Below are 20,531 nucleotides of genomic sequence, written 5' to 3' on the forward strand. Positions count from 1 at the left end.
AGTTTATAATAATAATAATAATAATAATAATAATAAACAGTGTATGTATTTCATTAGACTATAAAATAAATATATATAACCTGGAGAGTAAATAGACAATTAAATATATAATATACAAATTTTATGATCGAATTAATGCTAACCAAGCCAAGTAGCGAGTATTTGTATAAAAGAAGAATAAATAATTAAATAAATTAAATAAATAGGGGTTTTGAAGGATGAGCTGGATCAGACCAGCTGAGCAACAATTAATTAGCAGGAATAATAGAATCAAGATGCATCATGACTTAATGAAATTAAGCACTTGCAGATACAACTGGAGCGGAACCATTCAAGGCAGATTCAACTTTACCATTAAGTGGTGAAATAATATTTTGCTTAGCTTCATTGATGAAAGTATCAGCCTTAGTCTTTGTAGTAGTAGCTACTTGATCTAAATAATCAGTGGTTTGATTTTTCAAAGGGGTAATAAATTCATCATTCAAATTCTTGATGGTTTTAGTAGCAGTATTAATTGAAGCTTCTAAGTTCTTAGAAATGTAACCATTGGTCTTAGAAGCCGATAATTCCGAGTTATAAGTATCAACTAAACCAGAAGAAATTTTTGAAGTTGAAGAATTAATTTTACCCTTAACATTGATCAAAATGGAATTAAGGATGTAAAAGAAACGAGTAAATTCATCCTTGACTTCTTCCTTGATTTTAATTTCTTCTTTGATATATTTATCATTCAAACTAACCAATGTATCATTAGTGACTTTGACATAATGAATAGGGTATTCAACAACTAATTTATCACCATAGGTAATTGAATCATCAATCTTTGAATCAGCAAAGGAAAGATAAGTATAAATAGGTTCAATTGAAAGTACTTTGGACTTAATAAAATCAGTCAATTGTACCACATAAGTTGTATAGACATAGTTGATAATTGAGATTGAAAGAACCGTAGATACAATGTATGACACAATTGGATAACTCAAGATATGAGGAATGGTCTTTGATTGAAAAGCTTTAGTTGGAGTAGCAGCTGACATTTGGGATGTATGAAATATTTTTATTCCGTTTTGTACTGTGTGCGAAGGAGCAAGATAAGGTAAGTGAAGGTTCTAGACTTTAAACTTGTATTATTTAAGTAAACTACTAGAAAGTATACTATTGATTGAAAATAATTGATTAAAGAATAAACAAGTATAACAAATAGGAATGATATAAATAATTGATAAATTCGTCAAGGGGTGGGATGATAACTTATATTTATATACTGTAGTTATTTAATGTGCATAGTTATAGCTCGAACTCATGTCCTTTGAGAAAGTGTAAGAAAAAAAATATGAGTAGATAAAAAAAAATAAAAGAAATTAAAAATAATTAAAAAATAATTTACCTCATAAGTAAAATAATCAAGTAAATCAAATAATAATGCCTAGGTTGCTTCGGGGGCTCTGCTTATCGGGGTATGCTTGCCGTGTGTATAGCTATTTGTACCTGTTTGTTACGTGTTTACGATGCTGAAGTTATTGGTTGCTTCGTTGCTGTTCTTCGTGAGCTGCTGATGAGCACTGTCAAACATGAAAAGCCATGCGTTCACATCTATTCCGCTCCCCCCTCCTATATATCTAACCTTAGTGTTCTGCCCTCTCTTTGTTTTCCGGTTTTTTTTTTTCTTGCACATTGTTTAAAGTGTGTAAGTTTACAGTTTTGCGTTATGAGTGTTTATTTTTTTTTATTAGGACGTGTATTATAATTAATTATTACGGAGGAATCAACTGCTGTGGTACGTACCTGATTTTTCACTCAATGTTATGATGTAGCTGCTTTCGACGATTTCACAAGATAAACAATGCAATGCATAGGTATCTAGCTAATTCCAACTATATTTAAAAACTCGTAGAAATGGATTCCGGAAACGTTTAAGCAATTTACAGTTGTTTAAACTATGTAGTGATGGGGTCGTGTCCCCTTTCCATTTGCATGTGAAAGTTGCTGTTTTGAAGCATTCCGAGCTTTTGAGTCAAACCTGTTTAGTCTAGTTTGATTGTGATAGATGAATTATATGGGGAATTACAAGACCGAGATCCTTCTGGTTATTGTTCATGGTATGCATTAGCATTGGTAGCCCTCTGATTGACTTCAATCATATGATATTCGGTAGTTCTGATCTCTTAATGTCAGATGCAATTTTTCAATAACCTCCGACTTTACCCATTACTTAATCTCTATCTTTCCCTTTTGGCCCGTCTGTATTTACATTTACATTTACACTTATATTTACGTTTACATTAAATTTGTTCATTGAACTAATACAATAGGTTAAAAGGACTTTGCATGGTTACCTTGGCTTTGGCTTCATAACCTTAACTTCGCATCCGAATTTCAACTTGTCTGTTTTTAGCACCCAAGTTGTACACATTCGGTGTGTTCGAATGGAAATCCCCAAGCATCTATATTTAGTCTTTTTCCTTATCAGAATCCTAATGCTTTTTCTCTTATTGTTTTACTAATATTTTTATGAAAGCTTTAACTAATATAATCTCGCCACAGTCCATTGTTGATCTATGACTCTAGGCTAGAGTTATGTTTTCATATTATTCCGTTTGTATTAGTTCTTGTCCTAATTTAACTCTATTTTAACTTTTCACTACAAGATAATTCTCTATTGTAAATCTTTCGACTTTTAGTCACATTCGTTATTATAGTTATTATAGTTTTAAAGTTTCTACAACATATAATGTTAAAACTGTATTTGCATAATATTGCTATTTTTTGTTCCAGCCATTTCCGTTACTTATCTTAAGGGGGTGCGCACAATGATTACCGTTTAATCCTTATTAATGCCAATTCTTTCAGGGAAGTCAATACTACATTGAAAATATTTTTGTATGTCACTGTACGGTTATATACATTTTTGGATTGGTCCTTATAATTATTTTATGAATCTTTAGTCATTGTTGTAATTACATCCCTCGTTGAAAGCCATTTCTAAACAAAAAGAAACAAGCTAAATCTCGTTATCTCTGTTATTCTTACCCTTTTGTAATATCCCCTACTAATCTTATCTCTACTCCATGATCAACCCCACGCCCTCCACTCTTTATTTTCTCTTTGCATAACTCTCATACCTGAGCTTTAACTTTCCCTTTAACTTTAAGTTTAATTTATGCCCTTTGCCTTCTTACCCTATTATTTAGGAATTGCAAATTTTCTGTTTCTACTGATCCTCGGGCGTCCACTTCGTTTATCATTCGTCGGCTCGTTATTTTCGGTTCGACCGGTCGATTATCTTAAATGGTCCGTAACATTTTATATTGTTCTAGATCCAATTTCTTACAATTGTAAATCCTTCTTTATGTAAATAATAGATTTACAAAATAATAATAGTACTAAAAAGTAATCGATAATATAATATTTCAAATTACGTATATAATTATAATTATAGTAATAGCATATATACACTATTACAATACGAAGGGAAAATATCTGAGTGATTTGATTATTGTTGCTTACATTCAGGTGGTTGTTCCTTTGGAGCATCATCTTCATCGTCTTCATCATCTTCATCATCATCTTCATCATCGTCTTCATCGAATTCTTCTTCATCATAGTCTTCTTCGTCATCTAATTCACCAGGAAAGTAATCAATGGCATCACCAGTAAACCAATCAATGGCTCTTGGAATCAAACGATCTTTAAATTCTTCACCTAACTGATAATCTAATTCTAATCTAGCTTCCAATTCTTCATCGGCATCTTCGTCATCTTCATCTTCTTCATCTTCTTCATCTCTATCTTCTTCATCGTCATTTTCTTCATCTTCTTCGTCACCTTCCTTCTTCTTTGGAGGTTTTGGTGGATCAAAGAAATTGAAGAATGATTCAGTTGGAGTTAACTTCTCAATAGTTCTTGTTTGTTTGGTGTTTTTGTTTCTTTGCTTTCTTCTTTCAATGTTGATAGTGACATTATTTTCCTTGGATTTCCAGTTTATTTCACTACCATCGGCATGATCATAAACAAAATCTCCACTATAACCTAATTCAGCTTGATAATGGTAAGTCTTGGTTAAAATTCTATTAGAAAAGAATTCATTTTCTTGGAATTCAAATATTAATTCAAAACCAGGAGTTTCCAAATATTCGACTCTAATATCAATTAAATTGGATAATACTTCACTATCTCTTTCAGTAATAGTTTCACTGATAGTACTTAAGTTTTCAATGGCAGTTAACCAGAAATCTGGGATACCCTTTTCAGCACTTTCGTCGGCTTCTTCATCTTCATCTTCATCGTCTTCCTTCTTACCTTCATTGAGTTCCTTTATCTTTTCTTCTTCGTCTTCGTCATCATCTTCTTCTTCTTCTAATGCACGACCTTCTTCGATTTCTTCACTAGTTGGTTCGGCATCTCCAGCAATGATCTTTTTTCTTCTATCAAACAATGGTTCATAAAGCTTTGCATATTTCTTTTCTAATTCCAATAATTCACGTTGGAATTGTGCTTCAATCTTCAATTGTTTTAATTGAATTGCTTTTAATCCACTAATACGATCTTTTACAATTTTTGGTAATGAATCAATATATGAACTTTGTTGACCAACAAGTGCACCCAATTTACCTTGAATCATACTCATCAATGCTGGATTATTGGCGACTTGACGTAAAACTTCAGAATCTTCCTCCTTTATACTTGGAACAGTTGGAGGTTGAGATCTTAAATAAGAATTAGTGATTGATGAAGGAGTATTTTGTGGTGTAGGAGCTTTGGAAATATCTCCATGTTTACGTCTAATTGATCCCGACATTTTTGAATTGTCTATTACTCGGCCGTAACTTCTGACTTTTACTGGTTCGAGATTCTCCGGTAATAAATCCTTCTACTACGCTTCGTAACTACTTAAGTAAGATGATGATCCGTCCAGGAAAATATTTTTGACTTCTCGTCTTGATGGCACTCACTCCTTTGCGTGCACCGGGGCAATTTTAATTTCTTTTTTAACTTTTGTGGACGCGTTTAACTACTTGCTGCTGCCTGGCGTTTACCACTTCTGGAAATGTGGTTGCTAAAATGATTTTTATATTTTATATTTTTAATATAATTCATATATTTCATATATTTTATATACTCATAAATTATGTATACATTCTACGATGACATAGAAGTTCTACCTTCTCTTCTATACAATTCAACCCCCATATCAATACTACTTTCTTCATTAATATCATTATATTTCCCATCCAAAAATAATTCTATATCTTGCTTTCTCTTTTCCCAAACTTCTACTTGAGCCAATTTAGTTTCAATCTCTTTAATCTCTTTATCAATAGATTTCAAATTCTCTTCACTTGTAAGATCTTGGAATTCCCAACTACGATCATCCTTAATTTCCAATACAAAATCATGATACTTCATTAATAATGGTCTATGACTCATAGTAATAAAATTAATTCCCTTAGTTTGTAATAATTCAAATAAGTAATCTTCAACATCAGTACTCACAGCATTAGTACTTTCATCTAATATCACATATTTAGGATGTTTAAACAATACTCTAGCAATACTCATTCTTTGCTTTTCACCTCCACTAAATACATCCTTCCAATCTTTAACAACATTGAAATTCCCTTCTCTTTTAAGTAAATATTCTAATTTGACTTCACGTAAAATATGATATAAATAATCATCATTATATCCCATTTCTAACATATCATTATATGTATAAGGATAAATAATTTGATCTCTTAAATTACCGGTTGTAAAATATGTCTTTTGTGGTAAATAGAACATATCATCATCATTTGGTTTTGAAAGTAATCCACGATAAAATGGCCATAATCCAGCCACAATTCTTGAAATTGATGTCTTACCACATCCATTGGGTCCTAAAATTAATAAATTCTTACCTTGTTTAATATGAATACTGATTTCTTTAAATAATGGAGTACTTTCTCCACCATTTACATTTGGAATAATAACTGGGAAATTTTCAAATCTAATTCCATCACTGAAATTATTTTGAATTGTTCCATGTATATCTCCATATCCATATTTAGAACCAAAGTCATATCTTGGAGAATGGACCTTATGTAATTGAGTTAAAAGGTTAAACACTCTATCGGTATGCCCTGTTAATTGATTAACATCTTTAATTGAATACATTAATCTTGAGCCTGCATCGGCCAATGACAACATTAATCTTTTATTAATGATAAATTGTCTCATATTCTTTCTTTCATCAACTTTTTGTGCTTCTTTATTTATGGTATCTTTCTCTTGTTTAGGCCATATTTCATCCAAAAATACTGGTAATCCTGCAAAAATATAACCCCAAGCGGACCAAGTATATTTCAAAACATAATCTTCAATAACTCCATAGTTAAAGGAGATATTTATTTCTTTATTTACATGATTCATTAAATTCTTAAACGTATGGTTTAATTTGGTTTTTTCAATCAAAGAACCTTTATAAAACCCAATCTCTTCACAATTATTCATTAAATTTAATTGTTTATTAAAATATTGGCCTTCTAAATGAGTCCTTTGAGAAGATAATTTCCCAAATGGTGGAGTGGCTCTCTTCAATAATACTGCTGTAATAAAATAATTTGTAAATATCCCAATTATTGCCCCCGTTCCTAAATTATCTCTTAAATATACTGAAAAAAATATTAGATCAATGAATGGTTTCCCCATACTAGAAAATAATCCACTTAATGAATTGCAAAATTTAGAAATATCTTCAGTAATATATTGATCAATATTTTCAAGGAATCCATTAGGATCTCCAGTATTTAAACTAACCTTATAATAAGACATAACTTTATCCAAATACATATCATGGATATATCTAGTTAAATTGGTTCTAAACCCAAGACTTAAACGATTATCTAAATATTTAATAGCTGCATTTGTATAACTAGCAGGAAATGCAATTAATAACCAATAAATTAAATCACGACTAAACTTTTTCCCATTAGCTGCAATCAAATTTTTAACAATTTGACCATCTAATTTGGCTACTAATAATGATAACCAAGTTCTTAAAATTAAGAAGAAACATTGAGATAATAATAAGGATGTATTTTTACAATAAAATTTGGGTATAAGTATTCCCCAAATGATTGATAATTGATTTAAAAATTTAGAATTGAATATTATACCTTTAGAACTTTGTTGAATAATTTGTTGATTAATATAGAAATTCTTATAAAGATATTTATCTGCAGCATATTGATCTAAGTTAGGTTTAGGAATGATTATTCTAGATACTTTATTGTTCCCCTTAGAAATAAAGATTTCTCGAGATCCATTCTTTAAGATTGTTGATGATTGCCTTATCAAAGCTGGTCTATTAATTTTCTTATTAAGTAAATATTCATTATATTTAGTCAAAAGATTTCTTAACGTGAAGTATATCCCAAATCCCGCCGTAGCATAAAGGGTTGCTAAAAATAGTACGACTGGTCTTGATTGATAATTGATTTTGACTTTGTTATCTTTATAAGTAACAACAAACTCTTGAAGTAGAAGTAGTACATTCTTTATATCCTGCCGTTTGGCACCAGTAAGAGTGGATATCGATACCATTTTTTTGGGCCTTTTTCTATCTTTAGTTATTTAACTGCTACTAACTCTTTGAATACTGTATGGTGACCAAATATATATGTTTGGCTCTTTTATTTCTTAACCTCTTCTATCAAAACTATCTAATTGTGTATGTGTCCTCGAGAGTTGATCGAAATGAATCACCTTAGTTTATGTGGGGAAATGGTCATCTTAACGGTTGCTGCTGTGTAGTATGCAGGATCTTCCGAGGAGAGTTTAATTTTCACATGACGATTTTAACATATAATTATACCTATTTTGTATAGTTTTGTGGTGGCAGTAGGTTACTATCGGTCGGGATGAGATAAGAAATATTAGGAAGTATAATTGTACTAACTGTTTTTAAATTAGTAGTGAAACGTTTTCAGAATTGAAGTTTTGACTGATGTAACAACTCTTTAAGACGACGAAATCAAAGCCTGTTCTTGGCTAATTTTATTATTAATACGGTAAATAGATATTTCTTGGTGTTTATTAACTGAATATTTACATTTAATACTCCTTTATCGGTTTATGGATATCTCTATGTATGGATGAATATTAGTGTGGTATCCCCCAATCGCTACGGTACGTTTTAGTTTTGTTCGCTTACAAGCGAGAAATAGCTGCAAAATGTACAATAGTCGGGAAGTTTTACGAATTTGCTAATAGTCTCTTTAATCCAATTAAGTTTATAAGGATTCTGGCGTTAGTCTTCTTTCTCTCTTCTCTTATGCTAGTAAGCTATTGAAGATAAATGATCATATTGCAAGTCATGTTAACACTAAATTTAGACTCAGGCTGTAACTTTCTTAGGGCTTTCTTGGGGCCAGTGCTGAAACAGCATTAATTAATAATTCTAACTTAGTAAAATAAAGTTCTATTTATTGATTCTAACAATACCTGTTCAAAATATTAAAGCAAATCATTGATCATTAATAAATTGTTTTAATAATTATAATATTGTCAAGATAAATTGCGAATCTTGTTAAAATCTCCATGAATTAAAGGTTTCCAATTGTTTCCCAATTTTCATATAAATCTAAGTAACCACTATAATTTACTTATAAGGAACTATATATATAGGAAATTTGCCGATGGAAGATAGTATTCTTCATCAATTACAGTTATTGTGAGGACGTCTTCGTCTTTTATATGTCAAAATTCATGAATTTTTCCCGAAATTCAGAAATTGAGAATTTTATAGGCGTTATTAGTATGGGAGTTTAGGATGAGCTTATTTCACAAATTTCTTAGACAACTGCTCTATAAACCACTGAAATACAATCAGAATGTTCTAGAGAGTAATGTAGTATTACTTAAAAGGCTATACAGTGGGAATTGCAATTTTTATGGTGAAAATTTTCAAATCCATTTATTGACACTTTAAAATACCCGATAATTCAAAATTCGCAGAAATATAGTCCCAGTGGCCGAGTGGTTAAGGCGACGCCCTGCTATTATTTGCGGTTTAGGCGTTGGGTTCTACCTTCGCAGGTTCGAATCCTGTCTGTGACGTCATATTTCTAATTATATTTTTTTTGTTTTATCTAATCTATAGAACTCATAACCAGATCCATAAATGGTAAATTGCCCAAATACGCATATTATTGGTGAATTCCCTAATGAATCATACTATTATTGCATACACAATTGCCTACAATTTGCACTACAAATTTGCATAACAGTTTCGCATCCATTTTGTGCTCTACACCAAGATCTTCACCATCAGTTGATACGTCAAGTACTTGACAGAAACTTTAATTTGTATAACCAGATGATCCGCATAAGTTGCTTATAAGAATAATTTTTTAAATTACCAAATTCTTAAGAAATAAATAAATACATACTACTTCCTTTCTTCCATATCCCCAACTAGCTTTCCCGTTGTCGATCTACGCTTCTTATCCGTAAGGTACGCAACCACACTAAAAAAAAAGACTGGAAAATTTTTTTGTCTGACTAAAAAATTAGTGCGGTACTTCGTCCGGCGTTAACTACCACAATTGTCACAGTTTTTTATTTATAATCTCTGTTTGATTCAAATATCAGACAGTTTGCTTCATACAGTGACTTAACCATAGTTCAGATAGAACTTATACTGCCACTGTATTGTCGTGTATTGTACAACCAATAAGAATCTACTTCTATTCATCATACAATTGATAGTTAGTCATAGTCATCCTTATCAAATTCCTCCTTGTGACTCACAGGAAATATCCAATTAACATATCCGATAATTATATATATTAAGAATGGACCCAACGAATGATCCTAATTTTACTCCACCTTCATTAGCGAGAAATATTGAACCTCCTGCACCTCCATCACGTATCCCTAATCATATACCTATTCAACCATTTGTTTTGGCTGATTTAGGTAATGCAGTAGATGCACCAACTAGTCATCCTTCAAAGAATTCTAAAATTGAAGATGGTAAAAATAATAGTGATAACTATCATTCAAAGATCCCTCGTAAGCATGGAGATTTACTGAATTCATCATCTGATGAAGAGGTCAATACCACTAATTCCGATATTCAACAACCTCCAAGTGTTAATGTAACTCGAACAAATAGTCATAATAATCTTGTATTACCACCAACTATTCAAGTTAGATCATCACAAATTGCCGATCTAGAAGAAGTGCCTCATGGTATTCAACGTCAAGCTGTTAAATTAGAAGATTATCATTTCCCAACTCATAGATTAGCTACATCTTTACTGGATGATACAAAATATCCTTTAGTGATTGTTGCTTGTGGATCATTTTCTCCAATTACTTATTTACATTTAAGAATGTTCGAAATGGCTCTTGATGCTATAAGTGAACAAACTAAATTCGAAGTTGTTGCGGGTTATTATTCGCCTGTCTCTTCTAATTATAAAAAGCAAGGTTTAGCTCCTGCTCGTCATAGAGTAAGAATGTGTGAATTGGCTTGTGAAAGAACTTCAAGTTGGCTTATGGTTGATGCATGGGAATCTCTTCAACCAAAATATACTAGAACAGCCTTAGTCCTTGATCATTTTAATGAAGAGATTAATATTAAAAGAGGTGGTATAGTCAATAAATTAACTGGAGAAAAGAGGGCATGTAAGATCATGTTATTAGCAGGAGGAGATTTAATTGAATCAATGGGTGAACCAGATGTATGGGAAGATCAAGATTTACATCATATCTTAGGAAGATATGGATGTCTTATTGTTGAAAGAACAGGCTCAGATGTTAGAAGTTTCTTATTAAGTCATGATATTATGTATGAACATCGAAGAAATGTTCTTGTTATTAAACAATTAATCTATAATGATATTTCATCTACAAAGATAAGATTATTTATTAGAAGAGGTATGTCAGTTCAATACTTATTACCCAATTCTGTCATAAGATATATTCAACAACATAAATTATATTATGATTCAGAACCGGTTAAACAAGTAATGTCTGATAAAGCCGACTAATTGAATTGATAACTTATTTAATATCTGGTCTAAATAAATGCCATGTACTCATACGACAAATTGCTTAATGCCGATATTTATTTGGTCCCCCAACGGTTTTACTTAATTCCCGTCTCCACTTTTTAGTGAGCAGAAAAAATTCCCGCTAAATTGGATTTTTTTTCCCTCGGAAATTAGTGAATTAGCCATCACTTCCAGAGACAAATCAACTCTACTACACAAATACACAAGTACACAACTATTCAGTTCATCCTTAAGGTTCTCAGTGTAAGTTAAATTTTGTGGAATATATCATTTTACACAACAGCTTATGATATCTCATACCTAACTACCTTAACCTTACCTTTATCCCAATTCTAGAATCCTTACTATTATTCAGTTCGATATATTCTTGCATCCTAATGTTTCATTGTATTTTTACTTTCATTCCAGAGAGACTCTACGATTCTAAGACTATTGTTTAATTACTCCTCTTTACATTTCTCTTTCATAAGTTAAATTTAATATATGTTAACGACTGTAAAGTGCTTACGTTTATAGGTAGAAATTCCCTTTCGCGCTTTGTGGCTGGCTGCGAAGAGGTTTTTTGCAGCAAATATTTACTCAGCGTCTATCATGTAGCCATATGTCTTTATCAACCGAAGCACCATTTATCTATCTCATTGCTATATGATTCCGATTAGCTCATTGTTGAATTCCCCACTACTAAATGCTACTCCAGAAACTGATCCCTATGAAGTTATCATTGTTGCTCCACTTGAAGATTTAGAGCCAGAGCCAGAGCTAGTGCCAAAACCTGATCCAGAGCCAGAGCCAGAACCAAAACCAGAGGTACAACCTGAATCAGATCCTTTTTTCAAAAATCACGAAATCTTGCTTGAAGTAGACAACAAGAATGGTTCTATTCCTGAAGGTGGATTATTCCCAATGGAGATAGAATATCAAGGGGAAGAAGAAGTACCATACATTCCAGAACCAAAACAGCCTCAACCTGAATTCCTATATGTGGTACCTCAAGCACTGCAAAAGCAACTGTACAATCTGTCGATACATTCTTCTCCTGTAACTTCAACTTCATTAGAAGATCTATTTCCCGAACTCCTTTTAGGAGAAAGCCTGAAGTCAATTACAAGCGAATTTCTTGCTCCTGATAAACCTCCAGCTACTCCCTCCGAACTCCTAAGGATACAGTTATCCAAGTTTCAAGCTTTTCCTCAAAGAAATATTGCAGAAGTAGAAGAGGAACGTGGAAGATCACGGCTGCAATCGCTACTGAACTCATTCTCCTTTTTTGAATCAGGCAATAGGATTTATCAACGTCCGGACCCAGGTGCAATTACTTCGGTTGAAATGCCTGATATGGCACCAAAACTAAACTGTGTCTATAGAGAACATGAACCTGATGGATTCCATGACTTTCTAGTTATGAAATTGATAACTGAAGAACCACTTCCTACAGTGGGAAGACGTTTTTATACTCGCCCTGATTTCTTTGAGAAAGCTCCAAAATCAAGGTTTTTCATTTTCCAAATGAATCATAGATTTAGAATGAATGCTTACGAACCAGAGTATATTCAAATAGAACTAAATCAATTGGGAATTCCTATTTCTGATAATAGTAAAGCCTTGTGTCCATTTTGTGAAGATCTCCAATTCTTTATTATCAAAGATTCATCATATAGCACCCATCTTGCGTGTCATCATGGTATAGGGTATGGTGGACTTCCATTCCCAAATCCAATTTATAAGGGGAAATATCTTACGCTGACACTTAGACTGAAAACTGGTGTGATTTGTCCACTATGCTACGATTTAATCGATTTGTCACACAATATTAGAAGTGGTATTTATAGTACATACTTCGAACATTTTAAGGTCAATCATGAGAAAGATTGGTTCCTTAAGTGCTTCTTAGTACCTGATGTAAAAAATTTAGATTAGATTTGTCATTAAAACGTACATAAAATTTTATATAAATATTTATAGCAATTAACGTAATGTATATCTTACCATTCTTGAGCTTTAAGACCATATACAGATTTCTTAGCTCCTTTAACAGGTTTAATTAATTTAGAACCACCTTCTAAGAATGAAAATTTATCCCTTCTGATAGCTTCATACTTTTGAATAAATTCTTCCTTTTGTAAAGTTAATCCGATATCATCTAAACCATTAACTAAACAATGTTTTCTGAATTCTTCAATTTCAAAATTATCTACTAAAACTTCATCAGTTTCACCATGTCTGATTTCTTGTTTAGGTAAATCAACAGTTAATTGATAGCCAGCTTTGACAACAGGGTATAACTTATCAGCAATGACTTCTTGAGGAAGTCTGATTGGTAATAAACCATTCTTACAAGAGTTATTGTAAAAGATATCACCAAATGATGGAGCAATCATACATTTGATACCAAAATCCTTAAGAGCCCATGGAGCATGTTCTCTTGAAGAACCACATCCAAAGTTATCACCAGTAACAAGTAAGATTTCTGCCTTTCTATATTGACCAACATTTAAAATGAAATCAGTTTCAACATCTTTACCAGTTTCTGGGTCCTTAGTATATCTAGCTTCATAAAATAAACCAGACTTTAAACCAGTTCTTTTAATAGTCTTTAAGAATTGTTTTGGAATAATAGCATCAGTATCAACATTAGCCTTTTCTAATGGAGCAGTTATACCAGTAAGAACTGTGAAAGCATCCATACCACCAGCTGTACTATCAACCTTAGATTTTTTACTTGCTGGTTCACTTGATTTTGGAATATCATTAAGACGTTCAGCTTCAGTACCAGGGGTATCTTCAATGATTTCCTTTTCATGTTCATAAACAGCATCTTGTAATGCTTTATCTTCTTCTTCATTTTCAATATGTACAGCTGGTTCATCATGATTCACATAATCATAATCACGAATATCAGTGAAATGACCTTTAATAGCAGCAGCAGCAGCCATAGCAGGAGACATTAAATGAGTTCTAGAACGTGCACCTTGACGACCTTCGAAATTTCTATTAGAAGTTGAAGCACATCTTTCTTCTGGATCAAGGATATCAGGATTCATACCTAAACACATAGAACAACCAGCTTCTCTCCAGGAAAATCCAGCAGCTTCAAAGATTTTATCTAAACCTTCCTTTTCAGCTTGAGCTTTAATTAAACCAGAACCTGGAACAACTAAGACCAACTTAACATTATCAGCCTTCTTATGACCTCTAGCAACTTTAGCTGCAGCTCTCAAATCTTCAATACGAGAGTTGGTACATGAACCAATAAAAGCTTTATCAATCTTAATATCAACTAATTTAATATTTGGAGTTAAACCTTGATATTTTAAAGCTCTTTCCATACCAGCTTTTTTAATTGGATCACTAACATTTGCAGGATCAGGAACTCTAGCAGAAATTGGTAAAGCATCTTGAGGAGAATTACCCCAAGTTATAGTAGGAACAATATCAGAAGCAGCAATTTTAATATCATAATCAAAATAAGCACCTTCATCAGAATGTAAAGTTTTCCAATATGCAAGTGCTTTATCCCATTCAGCACCTTTAGGAGCTAAAGGTCTTCCTTTAATATAATCAAAAGTAGTTTGATCTGGTTTAATCATACCAGCACGTGCACCACCTTCAATAGACATATTACATATAGACATTCTAGCTTCCATAGATAAGTTTTCAATAGCTTTACCAGCAAATTCAATGACACAACCAGTACCACCAGCAGTACCAATTACACCAATAACATGTAAAACTAAATCTTTAGAAGTTATACCTTCAGATAAATCACCATCGATTGTAATTCTCATATTTTTTGATTTTGCTTGAATAATAGTTTGAGTAGCTAAAACATGTTCAACTTCAGAAGTACCAATACCAAAAGCTAAAGAACCAAAAGCTCCATGAGTTGAAGTATGAGAATCACCACAAACAACAGTTGTACCAGGTAAAGTAAAACCTTGTTCAGGACCAATAACATGAACAATCCCTTGTCTACCATCATCCATACCAAAATAAGTAACATCAAAATCTTTAACATTTTGTTCTAAAGTTTCAACTTGTAATCTTGAATCATCTTGATCTATAAATGTACTAACATTTTTAAAAGTTTTACGAGAAACAGTTGGAATATTATGATCAACTGTAGCTAATGTACAATCTTTTCTTCTAACTATTCTACCAGCATTTTTTAAACCTTCAAAAGCTTGTGGAGATGTTACTTCATGAACTAAATGTCTATCAATATATAATAAGTATGATCCAGATTCATCCTTATGAACAATATGATCTTCGAATACCTTATCGTATAAGGTTTTTGGATTTGAAGCTACCATAATTAATGTTTATTATTATATATATAGTCAAAGAAGTAATAGTTATTTTTGTTAACTTCCGTATTTTTCACCGTATATATACTCAGCTCCATTTTTCATCTGACGTCGGTCGGGGTCTTTATGTGTCATAAATTGCGGATGCCGTCACCGCTCCGGTTGCGCAACAGGGCCGCTCGAACGGTAACCAGGCCAATTATGTTACTACAATTTGTCACAGTGGGTTATCTGCGTATTCTCCATCGTAACTTTCTTAGCACGTGACATATATCAAGTGACTGTGCACATGATCTAACATGTAAAAAAAGATTCCCAAAATTTAATCAGAACTGAACTTTTGGCGATGTTACAGTTTAAAGCAAGACTTCACAAGAACTCTAAAGCCGATCTTCTCCAAAGCTGATTACTCAACCAGTACCATAATTAAAATATAATATTTTGGAGAGGGAGGACTCCAAACACTCAAAAATCTAATCAATGATCCCAGCCGGAAATAGGAGATCGAAAATCAGACCTCCAAGGAAATCTTTAGTGAGTTCTTCTTTAGAGTCTTCAACTACAGATCCAACGGTTGACTTTGAAAAATCATGGTCAATTTTATCCAATGCGATTGTCCAGATTCAAAATAAAAGTGTGTCCAATTTATCCTATGAGCAATTGTACAGAAAAGCGTATATTCTTGTGTTGAGAAAATATGGTGGGAAACTTTATGAGAATGTAGCTACTATAATTACTCTTCATTTATTAAAGAGAAGAGATTATTTGCTTACTATATATAATGAAGAAGAATTCATGAAAGCCACACTTGTGGAATGGAATGAACATCTTCAATCCATGAAATTCATAAGTGATGTATTAATGTATCTTAATCGCGTCTATGTTAAAGAACATAAGAAATTACTAATTTATGATTTGGGGATACAATTGTTTAAGGATAATGTTATAAAATATAATGATGATCAAGTAGGTAAGAGAATTGTTGATACAGTTATTCAGGAAATTACTAAAAGTAGAAATGGTGAAGTGATAACCACCAATATGTACATTACTAAACTAATAAATATGCTCGAATTATTAGTAGAAAGTGGTAGTGGTGATATACAATTTGGAGAGAATTATTATCAAAGTGTTTTTGAACCTGCTTTTCTTGCTAGTTCAGAAACTTTCTTTTATAAATTATCCAGTGAATTTGCAAGTTATAATTTGGGAACAAAATATATTCAATCAACCAGCAGATTTATTAAAGAAGAAGAAGGTCGGATTAATTTCTATATGCCTGAATCAATGTATCCAAAACTTAACGAATTAATGAATAATATTATGATTAAAGATCGAATAGATGATATTTTGGCTTTACCTTACGAACTGCAGGGTCTATCATACTTATTACGTCCAGTAGTAGTGAATGTAGTTGATGGTAAAAATGAATCTTATCACATCCCAGATTTGAAAATCTTATACGAATTGATTGGACGAATTGATGACGAATATGATCTTCTTCGATTAAGGTTAAAGGAGCATATAAAGCAACAAGGTGAAGAACTTCCTCAACAAGTCAGAAGCATATTGGAAAAAGCCAATGGTGATAAGAAGCTTAATCCTGCACTTTTTGCAATTAAATGGATAGAGACAGTTCTAAAGTATCATGACGAATTTCTTAAAATCCATGAACAAGCATTTGATCTGAACTCTTCAGTTTCACTAACTATAACTTATGCAATGAGAGAATTTATAAATGCTCCACCTACTAATAGAAAAGATGCTAATTCTGTAAATGGTCCAGAATTATTATCGGTATACATGGATTATCATATCAAACAATCAGCTAAGACAGCTCCATCAAAAGACATTGAATCTCTAGATTCTAGAGACTATGTTGATGTATTTATAGAAAGATCAATCAAATTTTTGAGATTTATAAAGGATAAAGATGCATTTGAGGCATACTATGCTAACCATTTTGCGAAGAGATTTCTCAGTTCAAAGTCTGGTTCGCAAATCATTTCTTCCAATAACAAGATGGGCATAGATATAGAAGAATTATTGTTATCTAAATTAGGAGAAGAAATGGGGACTACTTCATTAGATAAGATTATTAAAATGAATAAAGACATTAAACTTTCTAAGGATATAACCAATGATTGGAAGAAATTGATTACTCAAAGTACTAAGAAAGACTTAATTGAATTAGAATTAAAAATATGTAATGTGAATGATTGGCCAAAATCAATGGTGAAAGATTATAAAGCATTTTCTAATGATGAAAATAATGAAACTTCTTTTATATGGTCAAAACAACTTCGTCCAACTATCAGAGAATTTGAAGAATTTTGGTTTAGTGGTAAGAAAAATGATAATAAGTCTTTGTATTGGAGTCCTAAATTTGGATCTATGGATTTGAGAATATCTTATCCTTCACGTACTTATGAAATCAACTTAGCAACCTATGCAGGGATCATTATGTTACTTTTTGCTCCCCAATCTACAAATGCAGATGGAAGTTTAGTGCTGGCCTTTGAAGAGAATAAAGAATTATCTTATGAAGAGATAAAAGAGCTTACTGGAATTCCAGAGATAGATTTAAAGAGACATTTACAATCAATAGCAGTTGCTCCAAGGCTGAGATTATTAATAAAGAATCCTATGACAAAGGATGTTAATAATTCAGATAAATTTAAATTGAATGAAAAATTTAAATCTCCATCAATCAAAGTTAAAGTATTAACAGTCTCAGCTGCTTCTTCAGCAGCAGCCAATTCTAGTGGAGAGAAAGGTTCGTCTAAAGCTAAAACTGAACAAGAAGAAGAAGCTGAAGAAGTACGTTCTAATATTCATGAAGGAAGAAAATTGGAAGTCAATGCGGCCATTGTTCGTATTATGAAATCACGTCAAACAATTAAACATAATGAATTAATTGAAGAACTTATTAAACAACTCTCAAATAGATTCCAACCTCTGATTCTTTTAATAAAACAAAGAATCGAGGATTTAATAGAAAAGGAATATTTAAAGAGAGATGACGAAGAGACTAATATCTACCACTATATCGCCTGAAACATTTAGTATACTCAGTGTATAATTTAGCCTATTATGGTATATCTAATATATGAGATATTATAATAAATTAAGATTGAATTGCTGTAAATAATTTTTGCAGTCTTCTTAGCGCATTTTTGTTGAAGCGGAATAAGGCCAGCCAGCGGCATTTCCCCATTAGGAAGACAATATCGCACCCAATTATTGAGCAGATAATTTTTAGTTGGACTATTGTTCACCACACCGCCTTTAAGAATGTTTAAGCATTTTAATGAGATGATAAGAAATCTTAATAACTCTATAAGCTATCAGATAACGATTTAAAGTTTGTTTGACACTATGTCAATTTTTATATAGATATTTGTATATATATATATCAAATATAAATCTTCTCTATTTGTGATTTAACCTGAATTACCATAAAATAGATAAGAGATGGAAGATACCAAACTTGAAAATCAAATATCCGTTACTGTAGTAAGTTCATTCTCAAAAGATGGGATGGGATTTAACCAACAGTTAGAAAAAAGGTTCGGACTTTGGAATACTGTAGCTTTACAGTATTCTTTAATCTGTTCAGGTTTAGCTATTGGTACATTTTTAAGTACAGTTATTGGAGTTGGTGGAGCACCATTTTTGATTTATGGATTTATATTTGCAGTAACCCTTGGTTTAATAATATGTTATAGTTTGGCTGAATTAGCTTCTGCATTTCCTCATTCTGGTGCCCAAGAACATTGGTCTTATTGTATTGCACCTCATAGATTTAAGAAAGTACTTGGATTCTCTTCAGGTATATTGTCCTGTGCTGGTTGGATATTTTCATGTTTTAGTTCCAGTTATGTGTGTTCTATGTTCATTATATCATTAGTTGAAATATATCATCCAGATTTTGTATCTCAAAATTGGCATTATTATGTGGTATTTACCGGCATTACTTTACTTGCTTATGTATTGAATGTCTTTTTAATTAACTTATTACCTATCCTTACAAATGTCCTTGCATTCATCATTAATATTGGTACTTTATTTATTGTCATTACCTTATTAGTACGAGCACATCCAAAACAAACCGTTAACTTTGTCTTTAAGGAAATCACTAATGATAGTGGTTGGTCATCTAATGGTGTTGTATTTTTTATAAGTTTACTTCCTAGTATCGTCAGTGTTTGTTTATTTGATGGTGCTGTTCATATGACCGATGAGATATCAAATCCAAAGAGAAACATTCCTCTTGTGATGGTCATAGCCAATACACTTTCAGCAGTTGTAGCATTCATTTGTGCTATTATTTATATGTTTTGTGTTGTCAATGTTGAGAATTTGAACAATCCAGTTGGTGGAGAACCTATTATTCAATTAATGTATGATGCATTCGAATCAAAAGCATTAACAACCATTGGAGTATTGTTTTTGATTTTATCATTTGTAGGTTCTACAATGCTTTATTATACTACTACATCCCGATTATTTTGGGCTTTTGCGAAAAACAATGGTCTTCCATTTGGTACATATCTTGGCAGTGTTCATAACACATTGAAATCGCCAGTATATTCAATTACATTAGTGGTAACTATTTGTTTAATTTTAGGAACTATAATGTTTGGATCCAGTACTGCATTGAATGCATTATTGGGAAGTGCCATGGTTTGTATTAATATGTCTTATATCTTCCCCATTATTTGTCTATTGATTAGATCTAAGTTTGCATTATCTCCACAAAAGAGATTTGCATTCTTTAATGAAGATGAAATACAGCCAGTACTCAATCCTAGTAAAGGAGTTCCATATTTTACATTAGGCAGATTTGGGATGCCATTAAATGTTATTGCGGTTCTTTGGGTATGTTTATTGATGGTATGGACTACTTTCCCTGTATACTATCCAGTTACTCCAGATACAATGAACTATGCTTCGGCTGTTCTTGGAGTAACTTGTGTAATTGGGATTATTCTTGGGTTTACGTGTTTGAAGAATTATCTGCATATCGTCAACTCTTCTCATGCCTACGATTAGCTACATAGATTAATATAAAAAGCATTAGTAATAGTAATAGAATATTAATAGAATAATAGAAAAGAACAGAAAGCTGCTAAAAAGTGGTCTTCAACCTGTAAATATCAATAAC

General features: G+C 32.0%; 8 protein-coding genes and 1 non-coding gene across 9 annotated transcripts; 5 read left to right on the forward strand and 4 right to left on the reverse strand. All coding sequences in view use genetic code 12, as the record gives it.

Moving 5' to 3' along the window:
- Positions 1-11: 11 nt before the first annotated feature.
- On the reverse strand, positions 12-1,248 carry RJT21DRAFT_53031 (uncharacterized protein). Its single transcript, XM_064884950.1, has one exon. The coding sequence runs from the start codon at positions 1,035-1,037 to the stop codon at positions 297-299; it is 741 nt and encodes a 246-aa protein (XP_064736202.1). The 5' UTR covers positions 1,038-1,248; the 3' UTR covers positions 12-296.
- A 2,176-nt stretch (positions 1,249-3,424) lies between these two features.
- On the reverse strand, positions 3,425-5,077 carry NAP1 (histone chaperone). The gene has a single exon (XM_064884949.1). It carries the CDS (start codon positions 4,796-4,798, stop codon positions 3,494-3,496), a length of 1,305 nt encoding a protein of 434 aa, XP_064736203.1. The 5' UTR covers positions 4,799-5,077; the 3' UTR covers positions 3,425-3,493.
- On the reverse strand, positions 4,885-7,710 carry PXA1 (ATP-binding cassette long-chain fatty acid transporter). Its single transcript, XM_064882474.1, has one exon. The coding sequence runs from the start codon at positions 7,579-7,581 to the stop codon at positions 5,140-5,142; it is 2,442 nt and encodes an 813-aa protein (XP_064736204.1). The 5' UTR covers positions 7,582-7,710; the 3' UTR covers positions 4,885-5,139.
- A 1,291-nt stretch (positions 7,711-9,001) lies between these two features.
- RJT21DRAFT_t128 lies at positions 9,002-9,096 on the forward strand. Its single transcript has one exon. It is a non-coding gene; the product is annotated as a tRNA-Ser (tRNA).
- Positions 9,097-9,833: 737 nt separating this feature from the next.
- On the forward strand, positions 9,834-11,036 carry RJT21DRAFT_131562 (nicotinamide-nucleotide adenylyltransferase; the record flags this gene model as incomplete). Its single annotated transcript, XM_064883062.1, has 1 exon — positions 9,834-11,036. The coding sequence occupies one exon, from the start codon at positions 9,834-9,836 to the stop codon at positions 11,034-11,036; it is 1,203 nt and encodes a 400-aa protein (XP_064736205.1).
- A 538-nt stretch (positions 11,037-11,574) lies between these two features.
- Positions 11,575-13,010, forward strand: RJT21DRAFT_53123 (uncharacterized protein). The gene has a single exon (XM_064884955.1). It carries the CDS (start codon positions 11,706-11,708, stop codon positions 12,975-12,977), a length of 1,272 nt encoding a protein of 423 aa, XP_064736206.1. The 5' UTR covers positions 11,575-11,705; the 3' UTR covers positions 12,978-13,010.
- On the reverse strand, positions 12,924-15,431 carry LEU1 (3-isopropylmalate dehydratase). The gene has a single exon (XM_064882475.1). The coding sequence runs from the start codon at positions 15,368-15,370 to the stop codon at positions 13,043-13,045; it is 2,328 nt and encodes a 775-aa protein (XP_064736207.1). The 5' UTR covers positions 15,371-15,431; the 3' UTR covers positions 12,924-13,042.
- A 283-nt stretch (positions 15,432-15,714) lies between these two features.
- RJT21DRAFT_53142 (cullin) lies at positions 15,715-18,630 on the forward strand. Its single transcript, XM_064884956.1, has one exon. The coding sequence runs from the start codon at positions 15,845-15,847 to the stop codon at positions 18,419-18,421; it is 2,577 nt and encodes an 858-aa protein (XP_064736208.1). The 5' UTR covers positions 15,715-15,844; the 3' UTR covers positions 18,422-18,630.
- On the forward strand, positions 18,631-20,473 carry HNM4 (Hnm4p). The gene has a single exon (XM_064884957.1). The coding sequence runs from the start codon at positions 18,839-18,841 to the stop codon at positions 20,417-20,419; it is 1,581 nt and encodes a 526-aa protein (XP_064736209.1). The 5' UTR covers positions 18,631-18,838; the 3' UTR covers positions 20,420-20,473.
- Positions 20,474-20,531: the final 58 nt, after the last annotated feature.

This window comes from Scheffersomyces amazonensis (genome assembly GCF_036850825.1).
Source record: "Scheffersomyces amazonensis strain UFMG-HMD-26.3 chromosome Unknown RJT21scaffold_7, whole genome shotgun sequence".
In the NCBI taxonomy this organism is placed as follows: domain Eukaryota; kingdom Fungi; phylum Ascomycota; class Pichiomycetes; order Serinales; family Debaryomycetaceae; genus Scheffersomyces; species Scheffersomyces amazonensis.